Below are 20342 nucleotides of genomic sequence, written 5' to 3'. Positions count from 1 at the left end.
ATTTACCTGCTGCTCCTGCTGTTGACGACCACCAGAAGGCATGCTTCTTTGATTCTGCACTTTTTGCTGCTGAGCCAACAACCGCTAGGAGACAGTGTTTGGGTGTTGTTTGTTTTTAGAAAAACGTACAGCTGAGGTAAGTTTCTACTTGCGTGTTCAAACAGAACACAGAGCATCTACCTTTTTTAGCTTACCTGTAACTGGGAGATCTGAGAAAGCTGGTTTAACTGGGACAGTTGATTCAACATGGCTACCTGTTGTGGGCCAAAAAGTGGGCTCAGGCCACCGCTGTTTGGTGCATACTTCAGTAATGATACCGGAACCTGCAGAACAGACCAGCACAATCAGTGAGTGACCAGCACGTGCAAGTACTTACACTAGCTGTAGGATATTACAATCTCAGGTTAACAGTCACCTATTTTCTGTAACACTACTCAGGACAAGTAAGTTTTCAAACATTTCCAGAATAAATATCAGCAGCACCAGTAAACAGAAAATTCTTCTGAAGCAGTATTTTGGTAACTTATACGTAGAATGTTCCAAGGACTTAGTTACCTGAGGGGATAGTAATGGAGGAGGCACTTGAGCACGTGGATTAGGCTGAGATGAATTAAGAGGTTGTGCTGGAGGCTGCTGCATGCTCCTGGGCTGTGCTGCTATATTACCAACACCAAACACACTGGGATTGCCATTCTGGGGAAAAGATGGATGGTTAGTGACAATAAACCTCTTCCTCTCCTTCTCCCATCCCTATACATTTGCGTTATAACTAAAAGACACATTAATCACATTAACAGCTAGGATGTTATAATAAAAGGTATTAAATGCTGTCAAGTAACATGCTAAGGATATGCACACAGCCTTACCTGTCTAACAGAATTCAAGTTTTGCATACCCAGCCCTGCCAGGGAGCCAAGGGCTTGGTTAGGTAGTGCACTATTTGAAGGGGGAAGCTTCATGTTTTGATTGGACATAAACTGCATGTTTTGGGACTCGTCTGCTACAATGCCATCCTGATTGGACAGACAAACCGATGCGCAACAACCAGCCAGCAAGCAAGCAGTAAGGAGAAACCATTGCCAGGAACAGAAGGGAAGAGTCACATGAGAGTCCAGCATCAGCAGGAAATAGGCAGAAAACAAAAGAGATCAGGTTAGTTATTTGCACTGCAAATGGGCGACAGAAAGAGCTTAGTATTATATATCAATAAGTTAAAAAGAATAAGACATATCTTATGGATCAATAAGAAAGCACTAAGTTTCTCCTCCACCAAATGCAGAAAGCTAAGGAGCGCACACATAATTACTTGTAGTGCTGAGTGAAAGAAGTTCAGCATGTCTGCCAGTAAGATAGCTACTAACCTTATCAAAATAAGGACTGCGATCCATGGAAGACTCTTTGGAAATCTGAGGACGAGAACCAGGGCCTTTTCCAACCACACGATTGTAATCTCCAACATTGAGGCCATGCTTATCAATCTCCATTCTCTTATCTTGCAATATCCCTAAGAGAAGGTGAAAGAGATGTGACTATGACATTGAAGGATTATAGTTTTCCAGATACAGTATGAACGGGCTTATACTTATAAAATACAGAACACAGCTTTCAAGCTTGATACTAATAAAAGAAAGCATCAATTCAGTTTTAAACTGTCTGGATTTTGCTTCAAAGGAAAGGGAACACTATGAATCAGCAGCTACAGAAACTTCAAATCCAGAATCAGAAAAGCGTCAACACTTTGCACACTTCCCCAAAATATTCTGTCTGCTCTCAAAAACAAACCAAATATAATTGTTTAAGTCAAACATTAATGTCACCTTTTTGTTTTCCTTTGAAGAGTCACAACAAGCACTGTCTTGGATTTGAAGCAGTATCTTTATTACATGCCCTTCGTCTGCATTAGATTTCAGAGCCTCTTTAATTTGATTCAGTTATTGTGGGGGGAATTACAACAAAGAAGATGGAAACATTTTAAATACTATTGTTCATTGAAAGCTCATCTTAACATTTAGTTTCCATTGTCAATGCCACTAGGCAAGCTGGGAGATCAAAATATAAGCAGTAGTAAAGCAGTGTACTTCAACGCATAATATTCCATTAATACCTCACTGCATGCACTGCAAGAGAATCATTTTCAAGCAAATACTTTAAATTCAAATTCAAGAACTGAGATCATTTAAGCATGAGGTTTTCTATTATGTTTTAAAATCTGAAATGCAAAGAACTTGTGCAATATAGATCACGAGCCAAAAGTGAAAAAAGTAATTTTCAACTAAAATTAAGAAGTGCAGCTACAATAAACACAACACCACAATTATTTTTCATTACATGCCCTATTACCATATACAGTTAGTCATTTATTAAATTTAATTATCCTATTTTTCATTTGCTAGAGGAATCATAACGGCAAACGATCTCAAAGGCTGCTCAAAAGTCATTCTGGCATTCAAGTATAAATGCATCTGAAGTAACTGTTCAGTATTAATTTACTTCTTCGAACTGAAAATGCGTTTCCAAGAATGAACCACAAGGAGCGAGTGTGGTATTCAGAACATTTGTGCCTATTTAGGGAAGCTGTCCACAAAGCACTCTGGATACTTGTATTAAGAAAACAAAAAACCAAAAAACCACACCACATAAGCATACTTCCACGCCAGCTCAGTATGTATGAGATTAGTTTGACTTTTGGATAAACTGCAGCAATCAGGTATGCAGTGCTATATGCACAAGTCTTTTTTTTTTTCTGCTCTATAGGAGCATTTTTTAAGTAAATATTTTATTTATACACACACACAGACATATAAAATAAAATAAATTACTATATATACTTCTGTAAACTGATATATTTAAACTAAGAGATTGGAAAGGAAAGCTATTACTTTAAATCTAGTTATTTCCTTTTCTTACCTCCAGACATGTCCATCTTATTGCTCTGTATGGTTTCTTCTGGTGATTCTCTCTGAAGTAATAAAATGAGTCAATTATTTAATAATAATCTTTTTCAAAGCTAAAACAAAGAAATTAATATATTATTTCAATTCAGACCTGCCTGCAGAAAAAAAAAAACATCAAGATAATTGGGCTCTATCTTAAAGTGCTTTGTTCCTTTGATATCCACTGAAAGCAGACATTTACCAAAATCCATGTGTAACTAACTAGAACAACTAGACCACTGGATGAATACCTGGGTAATGTTTACAACGCCCTTCTTTGTAAAGAAGTCTTTTGTATTGAGAATGTACAAAGGAAAATGGATGAGTGACAAAGGAGACAAACAGAAGTAAAAAGGAAAATACTGTGAAAATGAGCTTCAGACAATCAAAAACTTTCATTTTTGTGCATTGCAACTAGCACTCTAAGAAGGCAATACTGACAGGAAAGGTATAATACTTACTGAAAAACTGAGATTTGTGAATTGCTTAATGAATGGATTGATCCATGCTTCATCTTGCTTATTTCCACCTTTCATTATTCCCTTAAAAACAGAAAGGAATTCCCATGACACTCAGAAGATGTTTGCCACCTACTGCTTAAATTAAACTATGAAACGTTATGAATGAAGATGAAAGCTTAATGGTACTCCACACAGCACAGCAATCTGTTCTTAGTTTTCAGAAATGACAACACTGCAAAAACCCTGACAGAACCTTCTGATGTTTTACACAGTAAGAAATAATTCTCAGGAGTCTCATAACTTTTTCTTTCCATTGCCAACTTGCACCTGTGCGTGGACTTGACATTTCACAAGTCACAATTACCTTTGTGGGCATTTTCTTCATATAGGGTGGCCAGTTCAAAGATGTGTTAGCTTCTTGTGAAGAACTGCTGTTCCACATTCCAATCTCTACATCCTCTTCTTCCTCCCAGCTGGTCTGACGACTGCCTGTCAATGGCATATCATCTCCACACCAACTATCTTGCATAGATTTAGGCCCTGGTTATGGAAAAAACAAAACAAAACCAAACCCCGACACATTAACACTTCAAACCACAAATCTCCACACAAATCAGCTACTAAAACCTGAAGCTAGCATGATTAAAGGAGCTATTTCTAAGTGCCAGATCAACAATAGTCTGGTGGTGAAGGACACACCAATGAGCAGCTACTCTGATACAAAAAAAAAAAAAGCATCAGTTTGTATTGGCTGCCATTAACACAGAAATGAGCTTTACGTTTACTTCAAATTAAAGCCTCTTAAAAAATAAGCATTCCACCTTCAGTATTGTTATTCAAAGACAGTGCAAAAAGCACTCACCAGGTTTATTTGGAGCCTGTTGACCAAGAGAAGCGTTTCCCCAGCCAGAGGTGCCTCCTGCGTCGCTGATGGGTTCTCCCCAGCTAGTACCAGTATCCATGGGCTTACCCCACGCTGACGTTCCGTTATCTACAGTAGTGGCTGGAGTAGAAGGCTCTCCCCAACCTTTTTAAAGCAGTATGAGTTACTGGCATGTTTTTGTTTTTGTTTTTAAACAGGATTTTAAAAGCCACTTTAAAGAATCAAGTGTTTTGCCTTTTCAAAGCGATAGCATACAGTAAAAAGCTTATTAGTGAACGTTTACATTTTGCACAAAGGTAATTATTACAACCGTAAGCTGTTCCATTAAAAAGAAGCAAAAATGCAAATTCCATATATGAAGAATTACGTGGAGAACAGGCATTTCTAAAATACTAAGTTCCTAAGGGCTGCTCCTTTTGCTTAAGCTACTTCTCTTTGCACCTGAAAAAGACAGTACAAAATACTTTGCATGCACCATGCAAACACATCTACAACTATTTACTGCCCCCAAAACTACAAGCCTGCAAATTCTGATCTTTAGTGCATATTTAGTAATCATTCTGATAGCAGCCCAACTTGTTTTTTGTTTTTTTTTTTGACTCTTCAGCAACATTAAGTTTTAACTTTTAGAATCAAATGAAGAAAAAAACCTATTCCTTAGAGATATACATTTGTATTTAGCACTTACCCCAGAATTCCAGCAGAGCTGCCTAGTCTACATTACTGAAACTATTTAAAATAGAGAATAGATCTGCCAATTTGTATAAAAATATCAAAACATCTACCTGCATTCTCCTTTTAAAAGATAATAATAATAATAATAAAAAGGTACTTCCGTTGCCACCTTCATCTCTCCACTTTGCATCTAAAACATGTGATAGGAAACAAGTAGAAGAGAACTGTTTTACAATTAAATGAAAACACAAGCTTGTGTAAGTCTTACCAGAACCCGAACTGCTCTCCTTGCTAGACATGGCACTTGAAGACAGTAGCTGCTGATGTACCTGTGCTTGCTGGTCTGAACTGCTGCTACTGTTTGGGACATTTTTATTCCACATATTCACATTTTTGTAGTTGTATTTGCTCGGATCACCCCAAGCAGAAGTTCCATCATCAATTTCCATTTTGCGGCGTATTGATTCAGGGGATGGCTCCTCCCAGCCAGTGGGTTCCTCTTCCTTTGCTGGAGCTGGCATTGGTCCCCCCAGCCAGCCTGAGCCCGGTGGTTTATTGGTGGCAGACGGTGCTCCCCAAGATCCAACATCTTGTTTGTTCCATTCTGGAGAGTTGATTGGCTTTGATGAATCCCCCCAACCTTGAGGCTGATTGGATTTAGGAGGGTCTCCCCAGCCCTGGTTCTGATTAGACTTTGCAGGCTCATCCCATCCTGAAGAATTATTTGGGTTTGTATTACTACTACCTCCCCAAGTAACAGAATTTGATTTACCTGGCTCATTCCAACCAGATACTGATCTGTCACTGTCGCTACCTCCTGAACTGGATTTCTTAGTCTCACCCCAATGGTTACTTCTTGAATTTTCACCCCAGCTGTCACTGGCAGAAACAGCCCAACCCTGGCTGGCCTTCTGTCCTTCTACCCATCCCTGTTTCATCTTCTGCGTGTCATTCCAAGATGACTTTTCCTCTTTGCCACTTCCCCATGATTGATTGCTCTTGACCATTACTGTAGCAGCAGAATCCTCTTCCCACCCCCCTTGGCTATTTGACCCTTTGGAGTCTCCCCACCTTGTAGCAGACTTTGGATCTCCCCACCCTGATACAGATGAGGTATCATTATTATTAGGGCTAGGTCTATCCACACATCCCCCTGAGCTAGAAGTCTGTGTCACAGAGCCTCCCCAGGCCTCTGTCCCATTGTCAGTTTTTCTTTCACCTCTTGGTGATGTTTCGGTATCCCAGGCAGTGTTCTGTTTGATCGGAGTCTGTCCCCAACCAGAATTGGAAAGGACACGTGGATCTAAGTCAGTTCTGTTTACTATACTTTGGAGTAATGCATGCTGGTCAACTTTTCTTCTCTCTCGATTCTGTCCTTCTGTAGCTACTCTATCTTCATGGCATCCAGTGCTCTCTGTACTACCTTCTCCGTCCCCTGTACCTGTTTTGGCCCACGCGCTATTCTGCTCAGTTATCTGAGACACAGCAGAACTCTGGCTGTTAAGGTCATCCTCTTCAGTAGATTTCCATCCATTTGTAAACTTCCTGGTATTTCCATTTACACTGTCATTGGAATGCTGATTACTAGGCAGTTTACTCCATTCACCATTTGAAATGTTAGTGCCAGTGTTTTGTGCAGGGTTGCCCCATCCTCTTCTACTTCCGCCAGCACTTGCACCATTTCCACTTCCCCATGGCATATTCTGGGAGTTGACTGTCCCTGCTTCCCACACCCCTCCTCCTTTATTCCCGTTGATTTGAAAGTTAGTGCTGCCAGGCCCACTAATGCCTGACTGCATTAGAGTTGCATTCACAGTGTCACCATTAGCTTGGCTGTTTGGGCCTGAACATTTGTCTCCAGAGTAATTAGAACCATAGGCACCCCATGTAGTACCATAAGATCCACCATTTTTCGCCTCACCATTGCTAAGGTGAGAAATGGAAGTGCCATTTGTAACTGGAGAGGCCTGAATCTGAGAATGATTCATTGTGCTCACACGCCAGGCCCCATGCCCTGTATTATTAGGCAGTTCGTTAATCTGCGCTGAACCAGCAGAGTTTGGTAAACTAGAGGTCATAAAGTTAGTAGTGTTATTTGGTCCATTCATTTCAGTGTTAAGGTTTTGAGGTTGCCCACTGAATGAAACCTTCCTTGTACCATTTACTTCAGAATCACAATTTTCCTGAAGGCCTCCCCAGGAACCATGGGCTGAACCACCCACTTTAGAGTTAATACTCTGACTGTTAGATATCTGACCTATGGTACTGCACTGAATATTTGTGCCAGAATTACCACTCCCTACAGACCCTTTCAGGGCATGTCCATTGTTCTCCAATACAGGCCAGGCACCATGGTTGCCATTTGAATTCAAAGTGCTTGGATTTAACCCTCCATTTGATGAAGAGTTTATGGTGCCCCAAGCATTCATTCTATTGTTGCTACTTTCAGATTTGCTGTCAGGAGCATCCACAGAAACTTGACATGTGCTTATTATGGTCCCATGGGATAAACCCCATGGCCCATTAATACTTCCATTGCCCACATTATTGCTGTTGCTACCAACCACAAACTTATTTTGAGAACCATGTCCGATGCCATTTCGAATGCCATCATTTTCACCACCTGTGCTCCCTGAAGCCATTATAATGAGGTTTCTCTCTGACCCAGAGCTAGAGGCAGAGTCAGTGTCCATACATTCTGATGTCAACTCTGGGTCACTGCCAGTGATTGATGGCCATGCTTCTTTGTCAGAGCCGTCTACAATAACTTTATCCCAGTTTGTGCTGGATTCACTATTTGAAGAGACTGGTCCCCAGTGAGAATTTTCATAATGGGATCCTAGACCACTGTGGTTCAGATCTAAAGAGAAGAAGGAAAGTCCAAGACCATTATTATAAACACAGCATTATTACTTCATTAAACAGAAGAAAAACAATGTACAAAGACACTAAGTCAAGAATCATTTTGCTTATTTTGACACTAGTCACTGAAAACTACAGAGAAAACTTTACAGCGCACCTGCTCAGAACATCACCCTATGCATAACCTAGAACAATTCTCATTACATGCACAAAGCAGAATTCTCACAAGAAGCATGACTAAACAGTACAGAACGTACAGTTCTATTTCTTCCAAACAGTATTGTTTTGCTTTCTTTTAATACTCTGTATAACTAGATAGAAAATAATTTATGAAAAACCATGTGTGTTTAAATTCAAAGAGATTCTGAAAGGCAGTAATCTAAGCTGAATATTAAACTGACCTAGCAGCAGCAAATGTTATGAGACAATAGCTGCGGAAACACACACCATTAAAAGATATTATGTATGTTTTCTCAGGTACAAATTAATTCTTTTATACAACAACAACCCGACACAAAAATCACAATGCCGATCTAATGTTCTGCTGCTGTAGGAACACAGATATAGTGCAGCAAATGAACTACTCCTTCTCACTGTCAGTTATGTAAGAACTACCATTTCTTTTTTAATTAATAGGATGATTATGTCCAGGACTCAGGAAGACATACATCTCAATTGACTTCCAAATATTTTGTGGTCAAGTACACATCACAAAGTATTTGCTATAAAATTAAGTGCTGTTAATATTCATTTCATATTTCTGAAGCTTTATTGCAGAGATTTTCTCCCCCCAAACTGTTAAATCAAAGCACAAATGCACTGCAACATGAAACTATAGAAGTATGAGGCATATGGAAATACAGTAATGAAGATGGCAACAAAACACAAACACAACCTCTCGGTGCAGTTCACTTATTATTTTCCTGAGCTGAAACAACACATGCTGAGTTGCAAGTCACCTGTCTGCTCAGTAAAAACATTTCCCTTTTTAAAAGTCTGCTTTTCTAAAAGCAGTGTTTTTGTTTTCCTTGCCTTTACTTAGAATAAGGAAAAATCATGTGCCTAAAGAAAAATAAGTGTTCGTATTCATTCTAAGTGGATTTTTACAGTACATGCCTTACATTTGTCTTGAGAAGACTACTCACGGCGACCTTGACGAAGCTGTACCTGTCCCTGCTAACAGGCAGAGCTAACAGTAGCAAAATGCTACAGATGTCAATCCATAATTTTCTCAAAAGATATCTATAGAACATGTACAGATTGGCTGTTTTAAATAATACAGTACTAATTTATAAGCTTCTCATGTTTCTTAGAAACAGACTTTAAGCGTGAAGTCTGAAGGGAAGCCACTGGTCCCTGTGGTTTCTCCCTTCTGCTCCCAGCAACACCAGTTCTGTGCACAAACTGAAGCCTCAAGCTCCAGTGTGCTCCAACCCCCTACATACTCTATTAAAAACATTAATAAAACTTTATTTAAAACTGCCATCTACATAGAGGTTAAAACATACACAAGATATGACTTTCGGTAATAACTGTTCAAAACACAGGAGGCATCTGAAGATGACTTGGCAGGACCCTGTTCTCAGCACTCTGATTCCACTGCAAGAAGGGGAATGCTGAGGTTTATCATGGTAAGTATGAGTGGCTGAACTGAGAAGTGAAGGTGGTGTCAATTTCAAATTTAAGAGACTTTGTTTGAGTGCTACTGCCCCTCGAAAGGAACTTGATAATACCACAAGAATGAGAAAATTCTCTATTTTTGAATTAGAATAACAAATCCAAAACATTACTTGGCTCCACAGCTCCATGCTCGTGGTGGAGGGAACCACGCAGCATCCTTAGAACTGGAAGGCATTCATTCAGAAGAACATAATCTAGAACCTGCCCACTGATTTGCCACTAGAAAAATGCTGTAGCACACGAGCAGCTGTCCGAGATTTCAAACCTCACACTGACATTTCATAAGATGACATTTAACTTAAAATTAAATTAATTAAAAGACTAATCAAACAGTTACCTGCATTCGCTTGAAGAAAAGCAAGAGTATTAAAAAGCCGTCCTAACAAAACATGATCTTGTTACATAAGTGTTATCCCAGTAACATGATCAACTTTAAAAAACAGCATGGCAGTACACAGATAGGTGGCAAGGAGTCTGAACTCAGCGTGAAGAGATACAGGCTATGACAACAAGCCAGAACGAAATGGTAACAAACCTTAATTTGCACAGCAAGATAATAAATTGAAAGAAAGCTTGTATTTATTGAAATCTTTTGTATTAATTTAGATGCAATACAGTTTGTGACAAGCACAACACGCAAGCATGGTGTAATGATTAATTACCAGCCATCCAGACTCTCATTCTATTACCAATGGAACTACACTGACTAATCATCTTTTTCCTGGACACAAGTAAGTATCAATGATTCCATAAGTTACACTGCTCTGAAATACTCCTGCTCAAATCTCCACAGCTCACGAACTGCTGAAATAAAAAAAAATCCAAACACTGAGGAAGTAAGCTACTCTCTCTCACTTCCCATCTGGCAGATAGCACATGAACACCCTAAAAAGTGAACAATTACTTGATGGCATACTGCATTTGGTGCACAGTAGGATCAGTCGACAGCAGCCTATAGTTTTACCAGGCACTGCCTAAAGGAGTTTTGTTGGCAGTTGTGGTTTTAAGTACCACCACACTGTTTAAACTAAACTATAGCTCTGAGATGCGTTGAATCCTGCCTCCTTTTTCAGTTACAGAATTTAGTGGTGTGTATACAGTATGTGCACACTGTACCTTCCCAGTTACTGTACTCTTGGTCCTTATGGAAGGACGCACTTCAGCAAACAAGCTAAAAAGCACATTTGTTAAGAGCTGACAAAACCAAAACCCAAAGCAGACCCTACTGTGTTTGTTAACATCAGGTATCAGCTTCTCTGTGGTACAGAAGATCTTGAAGTCTGCTTTTGTCTTTTTGAAGAACTCAAGCCTGAAAAGTAGAAGACTGAGCTGCCTGTTTCTTACAGATCTCCGCCAACACAGGGCAGGAGAGTCACCAGGACAAAGATACCGTGTCTGTGCCCAGCTGGCAGCTCTCCCCAAGAGCCAGCCCTGCACTCTCCCCTCTTCTGGCTTTCCCTGACCCATGCAGCACAACCACGAGCTGCAACTTGCCCATCCTTGGGCAAGTAACTGGCCCTCAGGTAAGTTAACTAAACACCAGGAGCTTCTCACAGCCTCACCCACAAACAACACACGCAGTTGCAGTCCCAGGTACATGCAGTCCAGCACTAGCTGGGCACTTGGAACAGGAAGGTCTCCACACTGGGACTGTGATCACTGACTATCTCCACATGCTGTGAAGCATCTCTGATAGAAAATAAACTTGCATAAATTATTCACCTTACCATCCAGAGACGGCATGCAAGGAGGAAGGTTTTTAAAAAAGCAAAAAATCCTCATATTTTAGAGCTAAGTTGCCACATTGCCTAGTCTAAAAAAGTAATTGTATATGAATTCAAACACCTTAGAAAACTGAAAATATTTACCTAAGTGTAATGTTATGGCACACAAAGCATACGCAAGCCAGACATTCACACAGCACATGCTATTGAAAAGACATAAGCCAAAGAATCAAAAAAAAAATCAGACAGAACTGTGTGAGACATGTAACTACTACAAACACACGTAGTGTGAAAAAAGGTGAGATTTAAATGGCTAACCTGACTGGTTAGGGGAGTGGCTCACCAAGTCCCGAATGGGAGGCATGCCTACAAAAAAAAAAAAAAAGCAAGAAAATTACAGAAGCACTGCTTGTGTAACTCAGAGCTTTGAGTTCCTAAACCACTTTTTATTTCTAAACCATCTATTAGCATCCCTTTTCTAGAGAGATTTCTCGAGTGCCCTCTCTAAATCTATCAATTGCCTCGCCATAGCTCAGAACACAGCACAAGGGGAGGGAGACTGAGATAAAATCAGTCCTAAGTGTAGGCCAGATTAAGTAGAAAATTTGCTGGTTTTACTAAGTATTTCCACAACTAGTTAGCTTTTATACATTTGGCATTTAATTAGCAAATTTGAGACATCCCTAATTTTAAAAGTTTGATTTATACAAAAGGGAGCACATTTTCAGTTGGAGATCTTAACTGTTACATTTAAGGCAACATTTCCTAATCTAAGTCAACCTTTATTTCTACTAATTGCCAATCTCAACTGCTCACTTCTTTCCTTATTCCTACAATACACAAGGAACAAAAAAAGACAAAAAAAAAACACAGCAACATGAGTCACGTGAATAACTCTGTTTCCAAAGGCTCTGGTTGCAAACTAGCTGCACCACTGCAAGATGCATAAGCATAAAGGAAGAGTGACTCATGCCAGTGAAGGAATCAAAATAACTTAGCCTGGATAAAAGCCAGGATCCTGACAGCTCGTGTGTTCTCTCATGTCCCACAGTTGTAAGTAATTACTCCTAGCAAATATTTAGGTAACTATATAAATCATTTTGTTGTAGAATAACCACCTGGCTATTCTGATGTGAAACAAAGCATAAAGGCAAGCAAACCTACCAAGGTGGCATTCAAGACCCGATCCTTCTCTCACATGAAGTTTACATATGGAGGGAAGTTTCAGTACTGCAATCCCTGAATTTGGTATGAAAATGTTCTGGTGAAGAGTTACTGATGTAGATTTCTTAAAATAACTGCGTTGGTACAATATGACTGTATCACTTTCCAAAGGAGCACATGGCACTGCAGGTGATTGTACACATTAAAAATACCCCTTTGTCTGTATTTTTTTGCCTATTTATTTAAGGAAACATGTAAATGTAGCAGTACTTGTATTGCCTGGCTTTTACAAATCACCTACCCAAAGTTAGAATCACAGCTAAACTCAAGAGTTCCCACTCCAGGGTATATTGGAGAAGGACTGGTTGGAGTCTAAAAGACAAAATGCGGAAGGTCAGTAAGACCAAGGCTTTCAGCTCCAAAAGAATTAAAGTACTCTTGCATGATGCTGAACTATCATCACCTCTGCTTACTTCACAAAGCAATTTATTAGACTACATTCTGAAACCATTACAAAAACTCAGCACTGAAAAATCATTTTCCTTTATTGTCCTCTTTCCTACATATCTCACGGCACTCACCTTCACAACATTTCAGAGAGCCACTATTGCTGGTTGTACTAGACAAAAGAACTTTCAAGCAGACTCATACACAGCAAATACAAAAGTGAGACCTTGGCTTCCCAATCCCATTTGCCAGATTTGACCAGTCTACCTTGCACGTACAGGAATGCCCTGAGTACAGCTCACAATTTAAAAAGATCTGCCATCGTAGTGACTGAGAGGACACTAAAGATAATACAAATCTTTTGTAAGATGGGAAGGTAATTTAGCCAACGTTTTTCTCTCCTAAAATGCTCTTACAATCTTTTAGTTACTTGTTGGACATGTAGATCTACTACTATTCAAATACCGGATGAGCTTCATGGTCCCTTCCAACCCAAGCTGCTCTGTGATTCTAGGATTTTCTAAAACAATCAAGATTCAGGTTAACAAAGAACGAGAAACTTTGACCTACCAACAAGAGCAATTTGGATATTCTAAGATGTCATATCCCATTCATTTCTAAATCTGAAAAACAAAAGTCTGACATACTACTCAGAATGCTCTGGAAGTTGAAAGATCCTTCTTTCTGACATATGTGTATCAAAACTGAATGCAATTCTTTGTACCATTATCATACTTGAATCAATTATTAAGAACGGAAATTCAGAACATGTAACAGTTGTCACTTTGGCTTAAATATCTGCTCAAAAACAGGTATGCATCTGCTGTATATCACCAGCAAAAAAAGAAAAAGATGCCATCAGTTTCAGGCAAACTTGCACAAAGATGGCTGAAATTATCCTGTAATGTTTAATATTGAGCTACAACACCAGAGAATCTTCCATTATGCCGCAGCTTACATGTGAAGCTTAAGTAATATTAGAACAAATAGCTCATCAATAATGTCGTTTCAAATATCCAGCTCTAGTTAAAGAAAACCAAGGCACCTGCCCCTCACCTGGCTGTTTTTTGCTGCTGTTCGGCACTTCTCCGTTGGTCACCGGCTGTTTGGTTGTGACAGTGCTGCCTCCTGACTGGCCGTTTAATACTTTAGGAGTAGATCCCAGGTTTGCAGCTATAACTGGTAACTGCTGACCTCGTTTCAGAAGCTGTTTCTGTTCCTGGTGTCGAAATCGCGGTGGTACTTCACGAGGAGGGTATCGAGGCAAGGTTTGCTGCTGCTGATTGTTGGCTGTGGCCCGCTTGGCATTATTATTAGTGCTGGTTGCTGTGGAAGTGCCGTTAGAGGTGACAGGCTGAGGCTGGCTTACACTTGTCTTGGTTTGTTCTGGCACTACCCCCACCCCCAAAAAAAAGAAAGTTAGACAAAGTTATTCATCAGAACAGTAACTTAAAACACTCAACACTAAGTAGATATTCTTAGATATGTTTATATATCATGCAATGACAATTTTTTTTCCGATGATAATTTTAACTCGCTCCTCATTAAAAGCTCTATTACCCCACAGTCATACAGCTTTAACAGCTCTGGATGAAGGAATGTCTCGCTATCCCTTTTAGCAAAGGTAAAGCATGCTACTGCTAAGAAACCTACAGTTTTGTTTCTGACAAATCATAGAATCAGAGAATCCTTAGAGTTGGAAGGGACCTCCAAAGGCTGTGTAGTCCAACTCCCCTGCAATGAGCAGGGGCAGCCAGATCAAGCTGCCCAGGGCCTGATCCAGCCTCACTGTGAAAGTCTCCAGGGATGGGGCATCAACCACCACACTGGGCAGCCAGTTCCTGCGCCTCACCACCCTCACTGTAAAATATGTTTTCCTTATATCCAACCTGAATCTACTCTCTTTGTGCTTGAAGCCATTTCCTCTTGTATTATCACCACAAAGCCTGCTAAAGACTCTCTCCTTATTCCTTAGCTTCCCTTTAGATACTGAAAAGGCACTACGTCTCTTCATTTTGGCAATTAAACCTTATGTTAAAATATTTAAATACTAAAAATAGAACTCTTACTCCCATGAGAAACTTAGAAGTGTTACCATATACAAGTAGTCACCATCTCACAGGAAAAGGAGGCAAACAGGACACTCAGAATAAAACGCCACTTAAGACTCAGCAGCTGCTTTGTATTTTAATGAAATATTCTATTTAGTCTATTAAAGAAAAACGTGGACGAGCCATAGCTCCCCAGGAGGCCCTTCGGCACGTGTCCTGGAGGTGGAGCGGAGCAGCACTCGGGCACTGACAGCACTGACCTGCTGCTCCCTATTTCACAGCTGGCTGGAGAGGGACAGAACTACGAGGAGGAACTGCCCAGACATGAGTTCAATTTAATGCATCTATGAGGAATAGGAGGTATTGAAAAGCTCACAGATAAATTGGAGTTGATAAAACTTGCTAGCACTGTATCAGATTCCATTCATTAAGTTGTTGCCTATATTCAACAAGCAGATAATTCAGATTCCTTCCCATATGCATCTGAAACACTGTGCATGACAACAAATTTAGATCGAAACTCAATTTCACTAAAACAAATCTTATGCAAGTGCATCTCCATTCTGTGCTTTCGACATTTTCTGATTTAGAAGTGAGAGAACTGAAAAATAACCGAGCACATTTTGTCATTGTCTCTGTTTTAGTAAATATCTCAGAATTTGTGAGCAGCCCAACGCAATATTAACAATCACATTTCTGTGGTCTACATCATGCAATAAGCTTAGAAATTAAGAAAGTTTTCTTCACATATCGCAGTCTGTGGCCAGACCTCAGACCTCAGCTTTGTGATCTATCAGCACGGCTTCTGCCACAAGTGACCCCTGCTAATTGCAGGGCTTCTACAGCTCTCTGCAGCACAGCCCACACCTGAGGCGCGTGCTGACAGCGGGACACAAAACAAGACTTCTTGCAGCGAGCAAACCGTCACCATGCCAAGGCAGTCGCACAGTGATGGCGATGCTGAAGGTCACACACGGCTCCTGAAGCCTTCTGCAAACTGTGTGTCACATTTTTTAGTCCGACTGCCAACTTTGGTGGAAAGTATCCTCCCAAGAAGAGATTTTTAATCCCACATACAACATCATCAACAAAAGATTCACTTCTCTTCCATTTCCATTCACATACGATTGCTCCTCCCAGACAAAGTAAAACTGTTTCTACACGACATCATGAGGCATCCAAACAGATGACAGCAGTAAGTTTAGGGCAGTGCTGCGACACAGCAACGTTAACAGTTCACTTTCCTAATTACTGCTGCTTTAAGACTAAGTGCTCACTACTACAGATTTAATCGACCTTCAGATCTTCGAACCACTTACAGCTGCAAAGGAGCGCACATAGCAACCAGGCTACTTTCTGCCAAGCCACCCTGAAGCTATAAAAACAAGAATTCCCAAACAGTTAAAGAAAATTACATCTCTCTCATATCGTGTATTAATTTCCTTAAGAAATACGGTATTCTTCATACTTTGATAAGCAAATCAGATAGAAAAATCTTACCACATAATACAGTTAATCTAAAATGGGTAAAGCTTATATTTGTATGTTAATTTCCAACTGAAATTAACCAGAAGTGCTTTTAGATGCAACAGAATTACTTCATCTTCTCCTCCCCGAGCACCACAAAGTTTAAAGCTCCACAGTTTATCCTGCCCAACAGTTCCTGCTCCAAACTCCCCAGAAGATAAAATAATAGATACTATTCCCATACAGCTGCTAGAAATTCCAACACCCCTTAATCCTTAGCATTTCTAGTTTCTTATAAACAAGTTGCTTGCTTAATAACAGTTTTGCACAGCAGCATTCTGTTCTGAACCACAGTAAAGCAGAACGCATTATTAGCAGACTATCTATCACAGCTAATTTACTTGTCAAATAACAGCCATTTTACAGAAAGGAATAATACCAAAATCACAGATATTTTTTTTATAAACAAACCTGCTGAGAACGCACAGAGCAGGGGCTGGTGAAGTTAAAGTTTGCAGAGAGATTCCAAAGACAGACGCTTCCAACTTGTGTTGCTTTCCCACTCTGCAGATTTCATTAGAAAATGGAGGAGAAGCATGGTGTCATTTTACTGCTACAGGAGTGCTGCCTGCCAACTCCTCCTGGAGTAGGGGCCCAGTGACTTAAACTCCCCCTCCAATAAAAAAAAAAAAAATGGCAGCTGTCTGAATAACTTCGGTGCAGATGGAAAACAGTTTCTCACTCGCACAAAATCAGCTTACAAAGATCAAATCGTCCCCTAAACCACACAAAGAGCAGCACCGAGCTGTCATTTAAACGTTTCAAATCGCTGCTGCTTAAGCTGACCCCTTAAAAATGTATTGTAACACACTCTCCCTGCACGTCATGCCCCAAAGAGTTGTCAGTGCTGGAATGCTGAAGGGCAAACAGAGGAAGTCTGGCTTTCAAGCTGACACACGTAAGATGTAGTGCTAGAATTTTCGTTGTGGAAAAATGGCCGCAGCTGTAAGCTCAGCTAGCTGATCTGGAAAATATCTCACTGTTTGCCAATTCATTAACCCCTGAAGATCCGCACAAAGGTAAGTTAGATGCCATTTATACAGGCAATTTTAGCAGCTAGCACTTACAGTTCTGTTATTTTTGCTAATTTACATGCAACGTGTAAAAGCTAATGCAAGAGTTTTTGCAATCAGGTAAAGCAGAGTCCGGCAGCCGAAAAAACGCCCCACACCCAACACAAACAGAAGGCTCAGTGTGCTCCAGCAATTCTGCTTCACGGGGAAGAAAACGAATAAGAACTTTCCACGGTGGGAAATATGAGTCAAAGATTTCAATTCCACACCCAGCTATTTTTAAAAGCACTTTCTGTTTCAGTGGCTGATTCAAAGTTTATTCCGTTCTGCAACAGAAGTCAGCCTTAACGCCTGTGCCTTCCACAAAGCAGAGGAATTCTGGAGACTGATAGATGTGTTCAGTTCTAGCTTTACTGTTTTGCAAAGCACAAAAACATTCAGAACAGCCAACCACCACAGCAGCATCCACACAAACATCAGTGCTCCGCTTTTGTAAATCCTTTCACTACGCCATTATGTATGTAATTAAAGTCTGACTCTAAAAAAAGATCCCCTAATGAAATCTCACATTCTGCAGCAGCCCATCACAATTACTGAAGTGAGCAACAAAAACAAAACTCAAACATTCTTCTTACGCAGCATTTAGCCTGATGCTCAGCGTATCACTGCTCCTGGCTACGGCGTGGTTTGCAGATGCCTGTTTCAGGAGAAATCCCAGGGAAATGGATTGATTTATCTGTCCCTAGCAGTGCTAACATCAAACACAGCAAAAATACCTATTTTGCAACATCAGAGGGGATGCCAGAGCAATTGTTGAGAATACTATAGAGCTGTTAAAGAAAGACTTTGAAGGGATACTCATTCTTTTCTAAAACCCCTGATACAAGATACTTGGAGGGCACTTGTCAAGACAGGGATTTGTTCTGCTGGCTGTAGCACAGAGAAACCCTCACAGCTACTCAATGCACTCATCTTTAACTCCTGTGAACACCACCTTCCCTCTTTTGATAAAACCAGATGTATAGAACTAGACAGAATATCTGGGATCCACAGGAATGAAACACATGCATTTTTAATGACAGTACTACAGTGTTAAATGCTTTTTGTACTGAAAACATTTACACTGGCATTTTCTTCACTACTTCCATTCTCAATCCTGAACAGGAAAAAAAAAAAAAAAAAATCAGCACCACCGACTCCTTTAGAAGGCACTCTTATAATTCACATGCACACTGACAGCTACTGGTGCAACACTAATTTCTACCTCAGCTAAAAAAACATTTTGGAAACATCCAGGCTACGCTTAAAAATAAAGAACGAAGCTCTCTGCTTCCCACCCCCTTGGAAGCGGCTACTTTTCTGCAAGAACATAATTCTGAATTATTTAGAGATCCTATACTCTTGTATTTTATCTTCAGCTCATGCACAAAATAAATAATTTAAGACATTAACGCGATGGAAACTTGGAGACTTAATGAAACATTAATTTGCATCCTGCACACAAGCAGGCAGAACAAGGAAAGAGCTAGGTACAACACAAGCAACAAATTTTGCTCCTATAGAAACTCTTGCAAAAAGTTGCACGCGTGAATCCCACAGTGCCCATACTTCTTCAGGGGACTGCCAGCTTGTGCTTCTTTGACAACTCTGAATTCCCACTACGCTTGCTGGAACACCCTTTTAATAACATGGTAACATTACATTTGGAATGTAATACTTTCATTCTGTAAACAACTCTAGGTCTCCAAAGAATAAACAAACAAAAGAACTATTTATTTCATCCTTCATAAGAAAGGCATTTTCCCAGTGTGAAGATCCCCCTGGGTGCCCTCCCCTCCCCCAGGCCATGTTTAGCCATTTGCTGCTGCAGGGCCGGCCCTGATGTGACGCCCAGATGCCAGGACCGTCTGAGTACACAGGTCAGATGTTCATCCAAAATGGATGCTATTCTTTAAAACTAAGTATTGTATCATTTTTCTCCCTCACTATTTTTTTTTTCCCCAGACATGGTTTATTAATTCAGAATACAAACAAACACTTCCACAACTCCTTACAACTGGGATATTGTATTAGAAACTTCCTGGTAGGCACAGTGCATCCTGCACCACTTTGCTGCCCTCACACCACAGCAGCACTTCCAACACGTGCCACTTTTCAGCAATACCTGCAGCAATGCTGAGCAGAGTTTCCAAGCTTCTGTTGCTAACATTGCTCAAGTTATTAAACTAAACCCAATGTTTCCACAAAAAAAAAAAAAAACAATTCAAGGAGCTCACCATGCAACTGCGTATGTGATTGTTATTCACTTTCCAACCAACTTAAAAAGAAAGTGAAAATGATTTTTCCAGTGCTTATGGAAGGAACAGAGAATTTATAGAACCTACAAACACTGAGAGCAACAGCAGCATTCCCAGCCTGCACCAAACAGTTACGTTACAGCTTTTACAATACAGACCATTTTGCCAGGATCAACTCTCCACATACAGTCATCAGAAGTGGACACACCAATGGCTTGTATATCAAGTGTTCCTAGCCCCACTTATATGTAAAATATCTAGAAAATACATTTTGAACAGATCCATTTGGTGGATCTGTAAGCAGTCAAACTAGAAGAGCAAAAAAACAATTAAGGAGATCGAAGCATTACATATTTGCCTAGTGCTGTGTAAGTAATTAAGAATGGAAAACAGGAAGATGAGAAAAATTCCAGCTCCAGGAAGAAACCATTCCCCTTTACTCTTTTATTTGTGGCAGCTTTTTGAAATCTCACAGATGCAATTTTCCAGTAGCTTTCAGCTGAGCCACGGGAGTCACCGTATTTAAAAATGCAGAAACATTACATAGAGAGAAAACTCTAAAGTAACTTACCTTTGATTTTTTGTTCAATGGCCTAGAATAAGAAAGAAGAAGTGTCAGTGATTT

The 20342-nt window shown here is 40.1% G+C and overlaps 1 protein-coding gene across 8 annotated transcripts in view; it reads right to left on the bottom strand.

The window, feature by feature from the left end:
• The window catches only part of TNRC6A (trinucleotide repeat containing adaptor 6A), a 44732-nt gene that overhangs the window by 9835 nt on the left and 14555 nt on the right, over nt 1-20342 (bottom strand). For 6 of the 8 annotated variants that reach the window (XM_085237181.1, XM_085237178.1, XM_085237175.1 and 3 more), the window contains 12 exons: nt 20289-20310; nt 13886-14221; nt 11537-11584; nt 5221-7812; nt 4257-4421; nt 3759-3934; nt 3395-3475; nt 2908-2959; nt 1362-1504; nt 556-693; nt 195-323; nt 7-84 (listed from right to left, as the gene is read on the bottom strand). In XM_085237181.1, coding sequence (XP_085093307.1) covers nt 7-84; nt 195-323; nt 556-693; nt 1362-1504; nt 2908-2959; nt 3395-3475; nt 3759-3934; nt 4257-4421; nt 5221-7812; nt 11537-11584; nt 13886-14221; nt 20289-20310 — 3960 coding nt within the window. Of the gene's footprint in view, nt 1-6; nt 85-194; nt 324-555; nt 694-1361; nt 1505-2907; nt 2960-3394; nt 3476-3758; nt 3935-4256; nt 4422-5220; nt 7813-11536; nt 11585-13885; nt 14235-20288; nt 20311-20342 lie in introns of all 8 variants that reach the window. The other 2 variants (XM_085237179.1, XM_085237180.1) reach the window with 1 other exon arrangement.

This window comes from Meleagris gallopavo, chromosome 16 (genome assembly GCF_905368555.1).
Source record: "Meleagris gallopavo chromosome 16, MGAL_WU_HG_1.1, whole genome shotgun sequence".
Classification (NCBI taxonomy): domain Eukaryota; kingdom Metazoa; phylum Chordata; class Aves; order Galliformes; family Phasianidae; genus Meleagris; species Meleagris gallopavo.
This window is presented reverse-complemented; position numbering and strand designations above follow the sequence as displayed.